The sequence below is a fragment of the Dioscorea cayenensis genome, chromosome 14 (genome assembly GCF_009730915.1).
Source record: "Dioscorea cayenensis subsp. rotundata cultivar TDr96_F1 chromosome 14, TDr96_F1_v2_PseudoChromosome.rev07_lg8_w22 25.fasta, whole genome shotgun sequence".
NCBI classification, from domain to species: domain Eukaryota; kingdom Viridiplantae; phylum Streptophyta; class Magnoliopsida; order Dioscoreales; family Dioscoreaceae; genus Dioscorea; species Dioscorea cayenensis.
Window position 1 is genome coordinate 1,645,068 of NC_052484.1, and position 20,417 is coordinate 1,665,484.

Consider the following 20,417-nt stretch of genomic DNA (forward strand, 5'->3'; position numbering starts at 1 on the left):
TCAACCGGTTGGTTCAAAACCGGCTGTGTGTGCAAGTTTGTTGCACTGCGCTCAAGAGCAAGAATCAGGATGATGGATGTTATCATGAACATGGCATGAAGTACTGAACTAGTGAAGAAATTGGACCTCTTTACTGCACACAGGATTGTCACCAAAAATCCTTTTTGACTAATCATGCTTCCCATTTTGGTTCAGCTTTGAGTCTCCATTCTGATCTTCTGTTCTCCATTTCTCCCTCAACTGTTTCAACATCGATGTAACAAAAGTCAAACCGACATCAAATATAGTAACTGTTGTTCTTGTTGTATGTGTTTGATCCCTTATTCTATCATGACTCACAAAAGTAACAAGAATGAGTTTGATCATGATAATGCATTCAATGCGGTGACATGTAGAATTTATACCTTGGTGAGGTGTGCTTTCTGATATCGATAGCCCTGAAATGGTCCAAGGAAGTGATTGGATTATTATTATTAGGTATGGTTGGAATAAACAAGTTGATCTTAATGTAGTTATCTCACTTAACATACCTTGTCGGTCCCATAAATGTAGTCACAATAGGTAAATACAGACGCGAAGTTGCTTTGGCTCTGGCCTCCAACATAATGGTGATAATCATGGTATTCTGCACCACCGTAGAAGGGTATGAGCTTTGTCGGAGCAAATGGAAAATCATATCTGTTGGAGCCAGCAAAAGCCATAGATTAAGTCAATACATTACCCAAAAAGCCAAACAAAGTTACATATGAAAATCGAAGTCACAAGAATAAGGGAGATTCAAGAAACAAAGAAAAACAGAAAAGATGCAAGTGGATCTCCATATGCCACAGAAACCAATATTTAGATGGTATTACCACTTCCCATACGATAGCATAATGCACACAATGTTTAAGTGTTGAACATAACTTGAGAATTTTATAGTATTCTTCACAAGAAAAGAAAAATAACCTGATATCATTAATTTTTGCCCCAAGTACAACATAGTTTTGATGTGAGTAGAGATACAAGTTGAATGATAAAATTTGTACGCAATATGCACAGGAAGATTCAGCAGGCAAAAAGGATACTACTGCTAACCACATGCCTTTTATCTATTCAAGTTCTAGTTTGCATTTATTAACGCAGAAGGGATAACCCATCAGTAATAAGACCTCCATACTGTGTATTAACTATGATTAAAATTCTTTCCAAATTTTCGGCTGCTAGATATGTAAACAGGTTTGAATCATTAAGGATCATCAACAGAGGCTACTTCCTTCTCGTGATTTGGTTGTAAAACTGCCTTTTCGAAGTTAAGAATAATTGGGAACAATTTAAAAAGAGTATAACAATATCTTATAAATCATTAAAGTTAAGTGATAGAATGAGCACAGCTCAATGACTTATGACGAAAGATAATCCTTCTAGCATGCATGTTCATCTTGTCACTCACAAGAATGAAAGAAAATGTATTCAATCATGATGTGGCTTAGTACACTGGCAATATCTAACAAACAAAGATGCTTACCTATTAGTTTATCAGAAGATATTGAGGAAGGTAGACGAAGTGCATGAGGAAACTCATTAATACTGACAGGTTTTATGGGCACCTGATTGGTGACCAGACCTTATAAGAATATTTATTGAATTGATTTCTGTATAGAAAGCAATCACCTGATCCCAGGTATATCCTAGAAGAAGCAAAGTAGGACCCTCCTAAAAGTCCTCATTAAATCATTCATATGCATTCAAGTTCAGGAAATTCTTAGACTGAACTTAATGGAAGGTAATTATTTAAAAAGTAATTAATACTATCAACTGTTTCCTTGAAGCAAAACTAATACATGGTTAACTTCGGTTCAACAGAATATTCAACAATGAAATTTAACTTGCATAAAAACTATTGCTGACTTTTGACTGAACAAGTTACTAAATTTATATATGTACGGTTCAACTTGCAGAACAAATATCCAAGTGTTACCTGATTAAATGAGATTTCAGAACAATTCATAAGAATCAAAAGTACCGAGAATATTTGAGTTCATATGAGCATTTAGAAGATGAAACAAGCAACAATTGCACTCATTTTCTGATCAAAAGCAATGAAAGTGAAGAAGTGATAAACAAGAAGAAATAGAAATTTGTGTTTTTTATACATATTTTTTTTAATATCAATTTCCTTCTTTTACTTCTCTTTTGTTCCAATTTCTCTCAATCATTAGAAATTAATCACAGAAAATTCATTTCATTTCCTTTCAATCATTTTCCAAATATTTCCCATCAATTCAAACAAGTTTAAAATCGAATTGTGACAATGAAAAGGACTGATAATTCAGCAACTCACCCGCTGTGGGTCTCAATGGCTTCCATTTGGCGGAGAGCGATCCAAAGCCAGAAGGTGATCATATGCCCCGGCACCAACGCAGGCCCAACGAACGACGGAATCCCAAGAACCAACACCTCCGCCCAATGCGCGTATGGCGCAGCAAACCCCTATAGGCGCCGTATACTCATGATGCACCTTATGGATCTTCTCATACCCCCCATCCATGGTGCAGCGCCCGATGAATCCAGTAATTCCCGTAATCCTCTATCAGGAAATACACCAGCAGCTGCGATCCGATCTCCCACAGTGACGGCAACGGCAACCCCGTCCTGATCCCCACCAACTGCTCACAAAACCAAGCATCAAAACCAAAATGACCCCAAATTCAAATGCAGATCGAGAGAAGGTACTATACCTTGACGGAAGGGTAGGAGAGGACTTGAAGAGGGCCGACGGCGAGGATGAAGACGCGGACGACGGACAAGTAGCAGCGGAGAAAGGAGGAGGGGAAGAGATGGATCTTGGGCTGGAGCTTGAAGCGAGAGATTAGGGAAGGGAAGCAGAGCTCGACGAGGGCGACGGGGAGAGGTACCAAAGTGAAGATGATGAACAAGAAGGCGATGTTGATGTAGTAGATGTGGTAGTCCGGCACGGTGGCGGTGTAGCGGAACCAGAGGGTCTCTCCGGCGGTGAGATTCCGGCCGAGCGCCGCCGCCGCCTCCGAGATCGTCCCGTAGGGCAGCATCGCTGGCCGGAGAAGACGCTCGTGGTTTTGCAACGAGGTCCTTGAGATTTTGGGAAATTTATATTGGTCGGTTCTGTATGTTGTGCCCGAGTCATGGTTTACGTTATGTTGTACCGCACACATGGCACGACGGTATTCGTTGATTGGTGAAATTCCGAATGAATGAGCTCACGCCACGTGTACGGTTGAGATTAATGAACGGAGTATGGTGGTAGTTTTGTGACGAGGTCCCCGTGTTTTTCGGGATTTATATTTGTAAGTTGTTTTAAGTTGTGCGCGAGTGGAGGTTAATAGTTCCGGAGGAGCAAACGTGGATGGATGAGATTCGTTGATAGGTTCTGAGTTTGGCCAATGAGGTAATGCCACGTTTACAGTTTACGTTAAGAAAGGCGGCCGTATGGAACATGAACGGATTAGATCTCATGGTAGCATTATTTTATTATTAAAAGGTGGTTTTTTTTTGCATGTATACCCCTGAGAATCTCAATAATTTATCTAGTTGTTTAATCTCATAATTATATTATTATCCTTGTTCTATTGCATGGCTTTTGTATCACACTCTACAAATTGGATTTTTTTTTAATTTTTTAATTTTTAAATAAATGGATTGTCAGTAAAATAATATTTTGTCATTAAAAAATATATTTTTTGGAATAAGATAAGTTTGGGGCCAAAATATTAAATATTGACAAAATGATTCAAAATAAATAATGGAAAATAAGAAGCAAATCAAGGGACAAAAAGGATGATATTTATTATAAACTTCATCAAGAATATTGTCATTAAGAAAAAATATTTTGGAATAAGAATAGTATGGGTCCAAAATATTAATTATTGAGAAAATTATTTACAATAAATAATGGAAATAAGAAGCAAATCAAGGGACAAAAATGATGATATTAGTTATAAATTACATCAAAAATTAATTGGCCAACCACTTTGATAATTGAACTATATTGTTGATATAATTTTTATTTATTTTCTACTTTTAAATAAATGGATTGTCATAAAATAATATTTTTTCATTAAAGGAAATATTTTGGAATAAGAAGTTTGGGACCAAAATATTAAATATTGAGAAAATTATTCAAAATAAATAATGGAAGATAACAAGCAAATCAAGGGACGAAAAGGATGATATTTATTATAAATTCCATCAACAATTAACAGGCTACCCACTTTGATAATTGAACAATATTGTTGATATAATTTTTAAATTTATTTGTATTTGAGAATTTTCAGTTATGAAACATAATATAATAATTAGTGTCGGTTCACGAACTAATGGTTGATTGCCTAGTTTCAAAACCATGCAAGTCCCTGATTTTACAACTATGTATATGTTTTTTTTATGAATTTAGAGTTTAGGATCAAATTGATATAAAATTTAATTTATAACTTATATTTGTTTGTGCTTGAGATTTTTCAATTTTTAAATATTATGTAGTTTAAGGTGTCCATATTCTTTAGAGTATTTATGTCTTTTGAATGAATTGAACTGCTCGTCTATGACGATATTTATTATTGTCAAGCATTTCGAACTCTCACAAGTGATTCAAGCTCAAACTCAAAATTTGAAGCTTTAAACCTATTCCAATTTTTGAAAAATAACGTAAATTTTAAATTTATATTTTTTTATTTACATAATTATTGATTATTTCAATTACCTATGATAATCCTTCAATTTATTTTTTAAAAAAATTAATTTTATAAAAAGAAATAGTTTAGAATCTGCTCAACTGCTTTTAAAAATTTGGAAAAATATAGACAATTTAATTTAGAAGAGTTTCTAATCTTCTTCAAATGCAAATGTTTTATAACATGATGATTGAAAATTTTGAAAGTTTGAAAAAAGTTTTTTTATTTTTTATTTTTAGCCATTCATCCATCAATCTTTAGAATTAGTAGTTAGCAACCCTATAAAAAAATAGATTTCTCCAATAAATATTTTTATAAATAAATATTTAAATATAAAATCACCTATTTAAACCTCTAACCGTTATTTCAACTCGTATTAGTAAAGTTTGAAATGTTCTACTTAATTTTTAAGAACTTCACAATTTAAATACTTGAGAATAAAAATTTAAAAAAAGGACTTCATTTTTTTTTTTAATTTCAATTTCCAAAAACACACTTACAAACCAAATCTATATTAGTCCGAGATAGGGTTCATTTCATCTAAAAAAAAGGTAAAAAAAAAAAAGTAACTTCAAATAGTTCTATGATTGTGAGCATGGGGTTTATAATAATTGTGTACACAGCCTTGCTGTGCCAATCCATATGTTTTGGCCGGAACATGCACGAGGTTGGGTCATGCTACCTACGGATCCCTAGCAACTAGGTCATGTCGAGCACGGACCCGTCGTGTCGGGCCATCTCGCCGTGTTGTGTCGTGTCAGGCCATCTCGCCAATTAGAAGCGATATGATCTGATTTAATGTTATATCGTTCGAAGTTTATTTTGGTGTGTATTGCTTACGTAGTAGGTTGCACACTAAAGTGAGTCTCTACCCCAAAAACCAATGTTACTTATATGTACATAAACTCTCTAAGCTTCATTACATAACCCTTGATTGAAGCTTAGCGCCCTCATCAAACCCCGGTGTGAAGCTAACCAGCCTAAACACCAAGTCCGAGTTCAACTAGGACCCAGTACGAAGCCAACCAGTTCCCTTGGCCACAACATGAAGCCAACCGGCCCGAATCTCACATGGCCCATCTCAATGAAAACACAAATGTTGAACACAAAGATGGGTATGCACCTTAAAAGACCAACCTAGTAAAGATAGTTGCTCATCATTTATATGCACATGAACTCTCTCAATTAGTTGACGTAGATATATGGAATGGGTTCATTACATAACAACTTCAATTGAAGCCTGATGCCCTCGTCAAGCCATAGCGCGAAACCAACTAGCCCTAGACACCAACTCTGAGTTCATCTATAACCCCAACACGAAACCAACCAGTCCCCTCGGCCCCACACAGCCCATTTCAATGAAAGCACTAATTTTGGACACACAAATGGGTCCATATCCCAAAAGACCAACCTAATAAGGGTTACTCACCACTTCTATGTACATAAACTCACTCTTAATTAACCGATATAGAACTAAAGATGGGATGGATTCATTACATAACACCCTCAATTGAAGCCTAACACTCTCATCAAGTCCTAGCGCAAAACCAGCCAACCTAGACACTAGCCCCGAGTTCATCTAAAACCCCAACAAAATCAGTCAGTCCCACACGGCTCATCTCAATGAAAGCATCAAATGTTAGACATAGAGATGAATTTGCATCTCAAAAGATTAATCTAATCAGAGGTTGCCCACCATTTATATATACATATACTCTCTCTCTCTCTCTCTCTCTCTCTCACACACACACACACACACACAGAGTTAGCTGATATAGGATTATACATGAGTTCATTACATAGTGTTTATGTGGCAATATGACCATCTTGCCCATTACAAGCTGCGTGACCTACCCACCTACCGATTACAAGCAACATGACCTAATTTAATACTATGTGTATAAAGCTCATTTTCCAATGTATTGTTTTATGTAGCGTTCATGCAGCAATGTGGCCATCTTGAAGACTACAAACTGCATGAACAGATTGACACCTATTTTTCTGAGCCACACATAACAATGCCCAGAGTGTTCCGGGCCAACATGGCACCTTTGACACCTTTGGAACTAATAAATGAAAGCATTATATATAACATGGCACGGTTGACACCTTTGAAAGTAGTAAATGTTCCTTGCTATACCCATAAAATGGCTTAAGTGCACCTATGACCGTTGTACTGTGGGTTTAATTTTGATAGTTTATTGTGGTGTAATGGTTTCTGGTGAGTTTACTGATGTGGAGCTAACATAGTACTAATATGGCCCCAAAAACCATCTTAAAACATGTCATTATAACCACACGTGCAACCGGAGAAAAGTAATTTTTGTGTTACAAAAAAAAAAAAATTGTGATCACAACGTTATAAAATACAAACATTTGTGGTTATGAGTGAAATAAACCCTCCACACATACGATGAAAAGTAAGAAAAAGAGAGAGATTAAGAGCAGCCAGTAGGGTAAAAATACTGGGGACGATGAATATTGATCCAACAACCCCATCGCCATTCATAGATTTTAAATTTACAGAAGTTCATAAAATATGAGAGAGATCAAATCTAAATGCATGGAAGCATTGAACTATTTGTGAAAAGGTATTTGTTCAAAGTGAGAGTAAATACAAAACTATTTTCAGATTATTAATATTAGAATAAATTTAACAAATTAATCACACAACATGATAGTAACTCTATGAGGAGAAGAAAATTCTTGGAAGACTAGAGATTACTTGAGAGGCTTGAAGCTTTTCTTTGATAAAAATCCCCGGCTTGGAATTTCGATAAGAGATTTCCGTCTTCCTCTTTCGTGTAAGTTAGCTGACTCCAAAAACAATATAATGCAACTTTCGATGAATTTCTAGTTGAGAATAAATGCAATGCATAAATTGAGTGTCAAAATAAGTAATTGTCAGATCAGAAAAATGGAAACCGGAGGAGGCTTACCGATGTGAGGATGATCTAATGATTTTCAAGATCGGAAACTCTTTGATCAGAACTACTCTAAAGACATCGAACTGGTTCTCCGGTTACTTCTATCGGCTCTGATAGAAGCAATAACAGAATCAGCAGAAGGTCCTAATCCTCTTCTACCGACCAACTTTATCCCAAGCTTTTCACAAAGGTAGTTAAGTCTCATCTCATCTCCTCCTCGCACCTCTCTTAAGTCGAGAGCCTGTTGCCGAGTCAACAATGTGTATAGATGTATCTGTTGCTGTTGATTATAATGTGACTGGAGTTGCTGAAATAGCACCTTGTTTGAATGTTGTTGGTCAGACTTCAAACCGTCGTTGTTACCCTTCTTCCGGGAGCCACCCAATGTCACCCTTAGTACCGCTGCTGATTTTGGGGTCAGACCGCCCGAAAAATAACAGAAAAAAACTTCCGAACTCTAGGTCTGGTTCTCTGAACAAATCAGCTAAAAAGTGCAGCACATGACTCGCTGTTCATAGTTGGGCTCCTGTCGATTTTTCATTTTTCAAGGCTCGTGCATTAGCATGATGAGCCATATTCGCAGCCTCTCTAAGACCACTTAAGAAGGCTCCATGCATAGTTGCAGGGTATCGCCTTGTTGTGGCTTCACCGGCGAAAAAGAGCCTGCCATCTCCAACAGTTTCGGCTAATATATCATAGTCATCTCCTGTTGCTCCTACAGCTACATTAGAATATGAACCTAAACTGAATGAGTCAGTACCCCATCTAGTGCAAACACTTTGTAGAGGGTCAGGGACATTGATTCCTTGCGGTTCAAATATACCTGCTCACAACAACAATGTCATTCAAAAAATTAGCTAAAGGACTGACTATTGCCAACTCCAGCTCCTGATTTAGATCAACTTGGAAATATTAGAGGCAGAAATTATTTATAGTAACCTTCGTACATTAAAAGCATGGAATGTATAGGCAAGATGAACATATTTGTTGAAACTGAAAAAAATAAAAAAATAAAAAACTATGGAATATTTGTTTGAATAATTCTACACAAAATGTTGGTATACTGTTATAGGATACAGATTGGTGTCATGCATTTATCTCAAAGTATTTCATCTTTTAATGAAAATGCAGTTAAGAGGAGCTTTATCACCAAGACAATCTACAATGAGCTTCTGTTGTTCATATGTTCTTCATATAGTGCAAAGACAATAAACCAGTAGTCTGCGAGGACAAGCAAATCAGCAACCACTTTAAAAGCGGATCTTCATGCAAAGTAAACATAGACCAATACTAATAAATAGTAAAAGAACAAAAACTTAATAATACAGGGGAAAAAAGCTAAGGGCAATATCATACCAATGTGAAATCTAAAATGAGAACCATGTCTAAAATTTCCGCCAATCCTAGTAATTGCAGAATATTCATGTGACTAAACAAGTGAAGCATGTCTTAAGTTTTGGCTAACCCTAGTAGTCACATAAAATTCATATGAATATAAATGTGAACCATGTCTAAATTTTTAACTAATGCTAATACTGACAGAAAATTTATTTGAATATACATGCTAGCATAATGTCTAAATTTTGGCTAACCCTAGTAGTGGTAGAAAATTCATATGAATATACATGGAGCATATGAGAGTAGCCAAATGAACCAAGATGAAACTAATGAGTATATGAGCTATCCTAGTAGTTAAAGTATAAGAGAATACCCCGGAGAATCTGAAGAACTAGAGCCACAGCATCAGTTGGAGGCATGCTTTCAAAGTTGTGCGCCGCTTCCCCTGCAACCAATGCAATCAAAAAGCGGACCACCTGCCACGGTCGCATAACTATAGAACAAAAAAAGAACTCTCCTCTCCGACTTGGATCCTCTGACAAATGCCCAAATGTATCAAGTTCTGTACTCCAAAACACATGAGGAAACAACATAGCAACTTTGTTCAACAACCCAAATCCAAGCCTCTTAATCCCATCAAGCTTCCTCTGAGGCAGCTCCGGCATAAACTTTATCAATCCATTCTTCAAAACCCCAAGTGGCACTGTGCACAATGCCATATCTCCCTCATAAACCTGTCCCCCAGCAATCACCTGCACACCATCTCCACCATACCGTATTGTATGCACTGTCTTCTCATACAAAATTGGTACATTCTCCGCTAAAGCCTGAACAAGCCTCCCGTTCCCTCCCGGCAAAAAACAATGATCACCACCCATATCATAGGGATCATCTTGATCCCAAAATGCCAACGAAAGCTTCGAAAGCAACCCAGCATTCGCATACTCCAAATTAGCCAAATGCCAATTGAACAAACTCATCTCCTCCTCTGTCACTGCATCACCATAAACCTCCCTAAAAGTTTCCAATGCAGCACCAAGAGACACATCCATGGAGACTTCTCCCATGCATTGTCTCAACCTACTCGCCTTATCAAGAAGCCGATTGAAAGCATTCTCCACCTTCATATCCACTTCTGAATCCACCGACTTGCCATCGGGCCGGTACAAAGGGCATTTGTCCCTAACCTTATGGAGAGAATACCCTAATTGTTTGGCAATGATCCCTAGAGGATTCCCAAGAGTTCCAGTCAAGACACTGCCACCCAAATCAGCAGCCGCGGACTTGCTTGCCCCTTCCATCTTCTTTGTATAAACCCTACCTCCACACCGCTTCCTTCCTTCCAAGACAACAACTTTGAAACCAAAACACATCAATTGGCGCGCAGCTGCAAGGCCAGCAAGCCCAGCGCCGATGATGATCACATTTGGCTTCGTTGGCTCGGCGGGAATCCGTTCCTTGATGGCCGGGGAGACGCCAAAATTGATGTAACCATAGGAGAGGAGGAAGTTGAAGGCAGAGTTGAGGAGGGATTCGCAGTGGGAAGGGATGGAGGAGGCAATGGAGTCTTTGAGGAGGTACTGGGAGACATTATCGCGCCAGCGGGAGAGGATGTGGTTGCGGATAAGGATGTAGTTAACTTGCTCAATGCCGCCGACTGTGGAGACGACGCCGAACTCAATCTCTTCATCGGTGAGGGAGTCGGCGGGGAAGCCGGCGGTGAGGCCGGTGAGTGCTTCGCTGGTGGCTTCACGGTTGATGACGATGATCTCCTCGGAGAGGTCGGGGTTGGGGGCGAGGGGAGCCGGAGGAGGGGGGAGAGGGAGAGGGAGAGGTGGCTTGCGGCGGACGCCGGTGCGCTTGCGCTTGCCGCCGGTGAATGGGATGTGGAGATGGAGATTAGGGTTAGGGTTAGGGTTAGGGTTTGGGAATGGAGGAAATTGATGGTTCTCCATGGATTGGAACGGAGATGGGAAGGGAAAAAGGATTTAGATGAATGACGATGGAAAATTTGCATCACGGTCCTTGAATTAAAAATATTTACAAAATTAACATAAATTTAAGGCCAATGAAATTTTATATCTATGCCCCTCCTTAATACAAATATAAGGGTATTTTTTTAAAATTTATAGATATAAATATATATTTTATTTTGGAAATGTTATTATTCATGTAATTATATATAACTTTTATGAAAATATTTGAGAGAATAAAATTTTTCATAATAAATATATTCATTAAAAAGTTTTTTTTTTCCAAATATATGTATATATTGAAAGAACACAATTTCTTAGTGCATACATACATTATGCAGTAAATATATTTTCCTGGTATATATTTACTTGGTAATAAACAAATAGTTAAGGTATAAAAGTATTTTCAGAGAGTCTTTTTTTCTGACAAATTACTTTTTAAAATTTTCTAATATAAAAGTGGCTGATGCTGATATAAAGATTGTTGATGTTGACAATATTACCTCTAAGTTTTTCGAGTGAAAACCCATAATTTTAAGCGGAAACTCAAAGTTTTAAGCAAAAACCCATAATTTTAAACGGGAAGTATATGTTGTAAAATTAAATAAACTGATGTAGTAAACTGCATTAAATAAAAAATAAACTATAGAAAAGAAAAATTGTCTGACAAATTTGAATGTCTGAAATATTTTGAAACTTTCATAGAATTATAATTAGATTTTCCTATTCTAATGTAAGCAATTAACAATAATTCTATACACCACTCAAACAAAATAGCAACTGTCATATAATGATTTAACAAGTGTCACCAAATGTCCCTAATCATTAAAAAGCTAACATACATAAAAATATATTCTTTTATATATATATATATATATATATCAATAAACATGGCTTGAAGAAAATGGATAAAAAAAGCAATAACCTATTTTTTCAGGGCCAAAGTGGATTAGGGTTTCCTGCTCTCAATAAAGAAGATCAAATAATGAAAGGACAAAAAGAACTTTAAATAAAAAGTCCTAATTAACAAGACAGTGCTTGCAATATTTAAGTTAGTTTGTGAGCTTAGCTCAAGGTGTACAGTAAAACAATATAACAAGGTCTTCCCTTTAGCTTTAGGAAGAACTTTCTCAAAATTGAGTTTTGGCTCTCAATGACTTGTCCAAAAAAAAAAAAGAGAAAAAATCCACCAAAGGGATTTCAAAAGTGTGATCGATTTCAAAGAATTTGAACCCACAAAACACGGCCTTATTCGAGCAAAAGGAGTACATACTTCAAGGTTTGAGGGCGAGGGCAAGACCGAGTTTTGTAGGTGTCCGATAAACCTTCGAGTCGTATTCAGCTGAGAGAGTGATGAGTGATTTAGGTCTCCATTCATGCTGACAAAGAACCGAAACTTTGCCGTTGTTGCTAAACCGGGTTTTCAACAATGTCAGAGGATCAACCGAGTGAGAGCTTCCAATGCAGAAACTGTTTCCGTATGTGTTAAACCTGTGGACTAATTCAGCAGCGACAGTAGCTCCATTGGTTGGATTGACGACATGAATATACGAAGCTCTCAATGTCTGTCCTTTATCCGCTCTGGATATCAAAGATTTCGTTTTAATATTCGATATGGATAAATCAAACATGAAATCAGTACTACAAGGAAACACAGTAACCCTTTAAGAGAGAACAAAGAAAGAATGTTTTTGGGAAAGAGGAGCGGGGTGAACCCACTAAAAGACCCGGGGACGTCTGCACAGCTCGGTGGAATAAATGGGGATGGGGGCACGCTCACGTGGGCTGAACCACCCATACACAACCACTATTCACAACACCCAGAAATGTGCCCTCAACCGAGAATCGAACTCTCACCACTCGGTGAGAGCTCTATCGGTGACCCGTGTACCAATAGACCCAAAGGTCGTTGGTAACAAAGAAAGAATGTTGACACAGACACTAATTTGCATCTATATTTTTGAGGAAATGCTTGCATATACACCCATAAAAGTAAATAATTGCTAATATGCTCTTATAGTCTCATCAGAGACATCCAATAAAATCGGGACACTAATGTGCTCTTATAAAATGTTTTTATACCACTATGAACAAAAAAGCCAAACTTAAAAATTCTAGAATAAGATAGATTTTATCATTGATCTTTATCATCTTGTATCTCTTTCCAGGATAGATGAAGGGAAGAGGGAAAGAGTATATTTTGTGGTAACTGTGTCGAGTATTGTCCAACAAACTGTTTATCAATGACTGAAGAATATGAACTTTCCACTTATGATCGTCACGAGTTGAAGATATACTGGAAATTACCCAGTCTTTGTAGGGGTGTTCAACAAAAAAACACTTATTAGTCAACAATGAAGTTCACTGACAAGGAACAAAAGCAAGTTCCTTAACTATATCACAAGGGGAAAATAACATGACTCCAGATCATGTAGACTTCACAGTAGCATGAGAGGTCTCTAACTGTACTAATTGTACTAATTAAAACACCGGAGAAACTACACATTTAGAAATGCAGTAGCCGTAAAAAGAAGTAATCATAATCCTTTCCTAAAAAAACAAAATCCAAGCAATGCAAATTTTGATGTTAAACGAATTAGAAAAGTCTAGTTCACATCAAAATACAAAAGTTGGTGAAAGAGAGATAGGAAGGATGCGTACAGTATCAGAGAAGCTGAAAAGTCCTGTTTGTTGTATCCAATCCCAGTATTGTATTTGGTGATGCATGCAGATGCACTATCAAAACCAATCTCACCACCAATGCTAACCTCTTTGTTGCCAATTGCTGCAGACAACTCCAGTAAAGGTGTGGGCGTCAAACCAATGCTAGTGGTGATGGCTGCATGGTGATGAAGATACTGCACATCAAGCTGCCATAGTCAGTCAAATCTCAATTCTACTGTACCTGTACAATGGCTTATTTCATTTATGAGAGATCACAGACAAAGAAATCATCATGGTATTTCAGCCATGCACTTCAAGTATTCACTAATAAACAAATGTTTAATTCAAATTTAATTACTATTATTGTAAAATCAACAACAGGTAAGAGATATATCTGCTTCCCCAATAATGTTTGAACTGCGAATTATTCATTAAACAAACAAAAAACTAGAAGAACAAAAACGCATGTGTAGTTCTAGTTTCCTTGTTTTTCACATATTTTGTTATTTACTAACCTTGCCAGACTTCTGGTCAGGCATCTTGAAGCTAAATGAAGTCTTTGCGCCAGGAACAAATTCGTTGAAAGAAACTGTTGTAGAAACCTGTCAACAGGTAAATTTGATAAGCCAGCTTATATGTTTCATCAGCAAATAATCTCGCATAAAACGTGCAAGATATCATGTTGTACATGAAATAACAGTTCAGGCAAAAACATTCATAGGTTCATTTGCTATAGTCAATCTTCTTTACTGGTACTGATAAATTGTATAATGCTAAATGTTCTTTTAGTGATAATGATAGAAGGCAATCATAAAAACCAGAGACTAAAATTAGATGAAATTGATACCGATCTCTGTTCTCACATTAGAATTGGTATCAACTTTGACATCCACTGTTGTTTTGCCACTCTTATATTGTGTGTTTATATCACCAATAAAGACTTCATCCATTTTCACACCAGTAGCAGTAAGTCCCTGTCACAGCCAATACGTGAAGAGTAATAATGTGCCATAGAAAATAAAGAAAGAAGAAAAAATACACATTGCAGTATTAACAATCATGCTCACATAATTAACTATGCAAAAGGATAATATTTTGCAAGACTACAAAGAAATTTGGCATATAACCATCATTAGCTCATAAAGTTCAAAGAAAAACAGAGATGAATTGTTCTGAAATATAATCAAAATATGTAAAATATCAACCACGATGTGAGAAACATATTATCAAGATAAAATACTGCCTCATATGCATTGTGCACCAAAGCAAAAAGATCCATAGCATTTAATAGGCTTTAGCACAATTATGATAAGATAAATCAAATGGAAACTTAATAAGTCAATGATAATATAATAAATACGAATGGAGTAGCGAAATTATGTAAGGTTCAGGAGAGCGGCAGCTGTCAGAGCAATATATTAATTAATTAATCGTAACCTACAGGCAATTGCCTTGTGCTGGACAACTACCAGAAAAACATGATGCTACAACAGAAAAATTGCATGTCCATTTACAATTGCAGCTTAGGATGGCCCAAAGGATAAGCCTGAACAGGTATTATTTTTAAAATAAGGCAAATATTCTTACTAGCCCAGCATTTCCCAACAGTGCAAATGTGAACTTCTGATCAAAATTATAATCCTTCGTTAAAAGATCTGAAAAAAACAATAAATAATTTAATTACTAAATGATAACAGCTAAAAAGTAACATTGAAGCATAAAAACAACAAAAATGGATGTGCAGCTAAGCAAGCAAAGCAATGTATATTTAGCCTCGACAGAGGAGTATTTGTTCAGAGGGAACATAATGGCATATGTGTATACAGAAAAAAAATTCATATCTGAAAACCAGATCACTAAAGCATCTCCATTCAACAAAAGTTAATCATGGCCTCTTAAACTATATCAGTCCCATGTGCATTCGTCAATCATCATCAATTTATCTGCTGCTTAAATGTCACTGTGTTTCAAACTTCCAAAGTTGGATGAATGTGGCTCACACTAACCACAGATATTTATAACAGGAACTACTAGCTTGAAATGTGATCATATGATATTTATTTGTAGAGGCAGGCACCAAAGAACAGAAGTAACAATAACGACAAAAATAGAACCACAAAAAATACATGGTTAGCACAAAAAATATGCTCAGCAAGGATTACAATGTGGAAGGTAAAAAGCCAAATTGTCTCAAGTTTTCAATTAACAGTTTAACTAATAAAAATCATTTTAGAGACTTGCCTTTCGCTTTCTTGCCAATGTCAGAAAATGGAGCAGGACCATTGCCCATCTCTAATAAAAAAAAATTATCAGCTTGCCTTCCTGCAAGTTATGAAACTGTGCTTAAGATGGAACTGAAGCAGAAATCACATCTTACCCATAGTATTATAGTTTTGGAAAATTTTCTGCAAGAATATTAATTACTGATGCAAGTGGGAAAATTTGATCAAGACATTTCAGTGCTTAAAATAAACACTAATAGATCCAAACTTAGTGATCTGCATGAGGGGAAAAAGTTATTGATACAGCCATAAAAATAAAATAAAATAAAATAATAAAAAAAATCATTCAGCTTACATTGAGAAAATTTTTATTATTGTTAAAAGGTTGGAATGAAATGAGAAATTCAAAGAATTTAAAACTTCAAATTTGTTATTTTTTTTCCTAAAGGTAAACACTAGATAATTGATGGCACAACTTAATTGTTTTCCACTTCACAGGATACAAGAACAGATTTTGCATGCTTAAAAGCTTGCAACCATGAGCATTACACAAAAGATTGGTTATATAAGGAATGTTGATACCATTTTACAAAAGATGGCCAATAAGCATCAGGGTTTGGGGACCAGGTCGAAGAATACACCATATAAAATAGTTTAAGACTCAAGGAGAAGTGAAAATTATGATGCCAATACAAGAAAATGACTTAAAACCCGGTTGTTAGAGACCAAAGAATAAATATTCTCAAGAATCTAGTGAAGGGGAAAAATAATATGATTTGAAGCACAAATAAACAAAAATTATGAGTAAAACAAGGATTACATACATGAATATCACATCAAGCGAAGAGAAATAACTCATTCAAAAATCCCAAAAGAAAACAGTCAATTCAAGCACAATACTCAGTAACCCAACAGCCATTTTGAGATAAAAGTGGACAAAAGCTTTGACACAATTGAATTCTAGAAACAGATAGAGATAAAAGACGAAATCTTGACTCAAAAATTATATTTGAAGATAACTAAATACAACACTGAGACCAACTAACCATGAAGGTGATAATCAGACAAAACTTCAACAAATGGATAGGAAACAACAATACTAATAAGAAGCAAACGAAATCAACTAACACAACCAAAAAAAAAACACAAATGAAAAAATGAAACCAATCAACTATTGCAGAATCTAAGTGGCCAAAAGATCCAAAACACAAGCACAGAAACAAAATGGGTAAAACAAGAACGCAAACCCAAGAAAATAATCAAACATTTCTTGTATCTAATAGGAAGAAAACTCCAGTACAACCCAAATTAACCACAGAAACAAAATGAGAAAAAAAAAATAAGAAGATCAACGATCACTGAACTACACATCAACATTTAAGAAACCCTAATAATTGGAAAAATCTTTAAAACTATCCAGCATAGAGGCAAAATGTAGTAAATGCTCACAAATTTCCATTGAAAAAAAAAACACATCTAAACACCAAAAATTAAACTGTAAAAATTGTGATATATAAACCATTCCAATGTGTAATTGGACAAATCTTCAATACCATCCACCACAAAGACAAAAAGAAAAGAAAAAAAAGGAAAAAAAAACAAATTACATTAAAAGAAAAACACATTACAAATCCCAAACACTAAAAATTTGTAAGACATAAACCTTCTGCTATCTAATTGGACAGAATCGACAGATCTCAACACAGTCCAGCATAAAGACAAACAGAGAATGAAGAAAAAAAGATGACAAATAACCTAAGAAAAAAACACATTCAAACCCTGAACAAAACCTTCAATGCAATCCAAATAAAACAGGGCAACAAGAAGGAAAAACTATGGTCACTACCCTTAAGCATCACTCTAAAAACCACAAAAGAAACACTGAAACCAAACAAGCAACCCAACCATTATGGAATCTAATGACATGAAAACTCAAAACAAAAACAAAATCAAGCTAGAAACAAAATGGGAAAGGAAAAAAAAAAACTAGAATCACTAAAACCAAAACATCACATTCGAAAACCACAACATAGCACTTGACCTAATCAACCATTTCAAAATCTAAGGCCAAAAGAACACAAATCACACACAAAATCACACATAAAAACAAAATGTGAAAGAAAAAAATTACAAAAAACCAATCAATCATTACAGCCTCCAATCTGTCACTAAAATTCATCACAATCCAAATCAATCACATAAGCACACAACCTAATCAACCAATCTGAAATCCAATAGCACAAAAACACAAACCACAAACAAAATGTAAAAGAAAAAACCACAATCCCTAACCTAACACCATTCAAATTGTCCAAACTGTCAGTAAACTTCAAGTAAATCCAAATCAATCACACAAACCAAAAAAAAAAACCAAACTTTCTGGATTATAATTAAACAAGAACTGGAACAAGATCCAAAATACAAGCATAACATCAAAATGAAGGAAAAACAAAGGATCAGAGAGACCTGAAGCGAAGAAGAAGTCGAAGGAGAGATCGATGGAGAGGAGAAGCCGCCCCGATCGAAAAACCCTAGAAAGAGGTTTTCAATGGAGGGCGGGTGGGGGTGGAGTTGGGAGACGAGAAGAAGAGATGGGTTTAAGAAGTGGAATCGAATTTAAAATAAAGGGAGGGACTAAAACGTAATTTTAAACGGGTTAGTAATAGCCACAATTTTTGGGTTGGGTTCGAGTTTGAGGTTTGTGTTTGGTTGCCTCGAGATCAGGTCTGGGTCACGTGAGTTTGCCCACGTGTGTGTAATTACTAATATATCATCATAAAATTCCATTTTTTTGTTTTATAAAAAATGTAAATAAATATTTGAATTTTTTTTAGTTTTGATTTTAATTTTTTTTATTTTAATTAATATCAATTAAATTAAAGAATGAGGCAAGAGTTATATATACCTCAAGACAAATAGAAAATATATTTTTTTAATTAAAAACAATTGATCAAATATTCACCAAAGCTATTCGCCACATATTTTTTTTTATTTAAAAAAATATGTATTCATTTAGTATAATGGTAGTACCTTCCATTTGCAATTTAATAAATAAATAAAATAAACAAGATTAAAAAAAACAGAAATTATATATTAATAACAACAAAATTACAAAACATGACAACAACATCCATTAGGAGTGGATCCTGAACTAGTAGTAAAAAATTATAATAACAAACAACAAAAACAAAGACAACTACAAAAAAGATAATAACATCCCAAAAAAATGAAAAGAACAAAATGATAGTCGTCTAAACCATTATCTTTAAATGACTAGTTGTAACTACATAGGATCTGAAAATCTTTTTGTCTTTTTAGTTGCAGAAGCTGCATCAATTCATGATAACAAATAAATGATTATATACTCAGAAGAAATTAATATTTATTTATTCATATAAATCATTTTTATTTACTTACACAATTTTTATCAAAAATTAACTAAAGTTTTTTATTAAAAAATAAACTATCAATTAGATCCGTGCAAGGGCTAGACTACCCACACAAGCGCGAATTATATAAAAATAAAATAAATAAATTTAATTTATTATTAAATTTAATTTGTTTTAAAATATAAAATTTAAAAGTAAATATGAGTGAACTTATGCGGCCTTTGATCATGTGTTTGAAATTTAAAATTATAAACAGAAGTTGGATAAGAAAAACCAGGCTTGGGCAAGCATAACTTAACCACGGTTAATACTAAGTCTTGGCCCAACTCAAACTTGGCCATGAACTTGTCTCATCGCCTCACAAGGGTTATTTATTTATTTTTTTATCTTTCTCATTATATTTCTATAGTCTGGTCATCCACTTCTAGTGGAGTTAAATGTTGTACCCATGTATTGTTTTTCTTGTAATTTTGTTATTAATTAAAAATATAAAAATAAAATTTAATCAATATTTACGTGCACCTTCAACAAAAGCAAGGGTTTGAATTGTGAGAATATACCCATAACTAACTACCCATTAATATTATTGCTATTAATAAATTTTGAATGTAAGATCTTTAAATATTTCACTAATTTTTTTCACATTGAGGCACAACAATAATCACTTTGGTTCTATTTACTTTTATATCTAATATTAATAATTAATAATTAAATTATTAATAGGCAAAGCAAAACATAAACGGCCAACGAAACAAACACAAAAGAAGGATGGGATCATGGGAGAGTTAATTTATCATATTATGCACTATTTATGATATTTTGCATGACACTTTGGTCATTACTGTGAATTAATTTATAGGTATTTTTAGATTTTTTATCTAAAGACGTTCAGACATATACCGGCTATCTTTTTTATTTATTAATATAAATAGTCATTAATGTGAGTTAATCTAAGGATATTTTAAGATTTCTTATCTAAAGACATCCAAACATAAACCGGCCTTCTTTCTTATTTATTAATATAAATATGTTTTAGAGGCATTTATTTCAAGAAAAGTGAGGGAAAGTGAGAGAAGTGGTCTGACTTCCCCCACTTCTGGTATTCATTTATGCTGAAATGGAGAAGTGACACTTTCTCCACTTCCGACTAAAGTGAATTTTGAACTAGACTCATTTCAATATTTTTTATACTGAAGTGGGAGGAAGTGAGTCAATC

At 35.0% G+C, this 20,417-nt stretch overlaps 3 protein-coding genes across 4 annotated transcripts; all 3 read right to left on the minus strand.

Moving 5' to 3' along the window:
• LOC120275145 (very-long-chain aldehyde decarbonylase GL1-10-like) lies at positions 1–3,089 on the minus strand. Its single transcript, XM_039281647.1, is given in 7 exon segments — positions 1–240; positions 405–437; positions 531–678; positions 2,324–2,472; positions 2,474–2,521; positions 2,523–2,648; positions 2,721–3,089. Coding segments are annotated over 7 exon segments (906 nt in total). The 5' UTR covers positions 3,051–3,089; the 3' UTR covers positions 1–168.
• Positions 3,090–7,240: 4,151 nt separating this feature from the next.
• Positions 7,241–10,908, minus strand: LOC120275572 (lysine-specific histone demethylase 1 homolog 3-like). The gene is given in 8 exon segments (XM_039282193.1): positions 7,241–7,501; positions 7,628–8,031; positions 8,033–8,103; positions 8,105–8,152; positions 8,155–8,438; positions 9,327–9,417; positions 9,419–9,460; positions 9,463–10,908. Coding segments are annotated over 7 exon segments (2,334 nt in total). The 3' UTR covers positions 7,241–7,501; positions 7,628–7,679.
• A 1,022-nt stretch (positions 10,909–11,930) lies between these two features.
• On the minus strand, positions 11,931–18,401 carry LOC120276020 (mitochondrial outer membrane protein porin 6). Of its 2 annotated transcripts, none has more exons than XM_039282766.1 (7): positions 18,279–18,401; positions 15,832–15,912; positions 15,178–15,245; positions 14,454–14,564; positions 14,106–14,192; positions 13,588–13,796; positions 11,931–12,507 (listed from the first exon to the last, which is right to left on the minus strand). In XM_039282766.1, the coding sequence occupies exons 2-7, from the start codon at positions 15,878–15,880 to the stop codon at positions 12,201–12,203; spliced, it is 831 nt and encodes a 276-aa protein (XP_039138700.1). In that variant the 5' UTR covers positions 15,881–15,912; positions 18,279–18,401; the 3' UTR covers positions 11,931–12,200. The 2 variants fall into 2 exon arrangements, with proteins under 2 accessions (XP_039138700.1, XP_039138701.1); XM_039282767.1 differs by having other exon boundaries at positions 15,832–15,882; positions 18,279–18,392.
• Between the last annotated feature and the right edge of the window lie 2,016 nt (positions 18,402–20,417).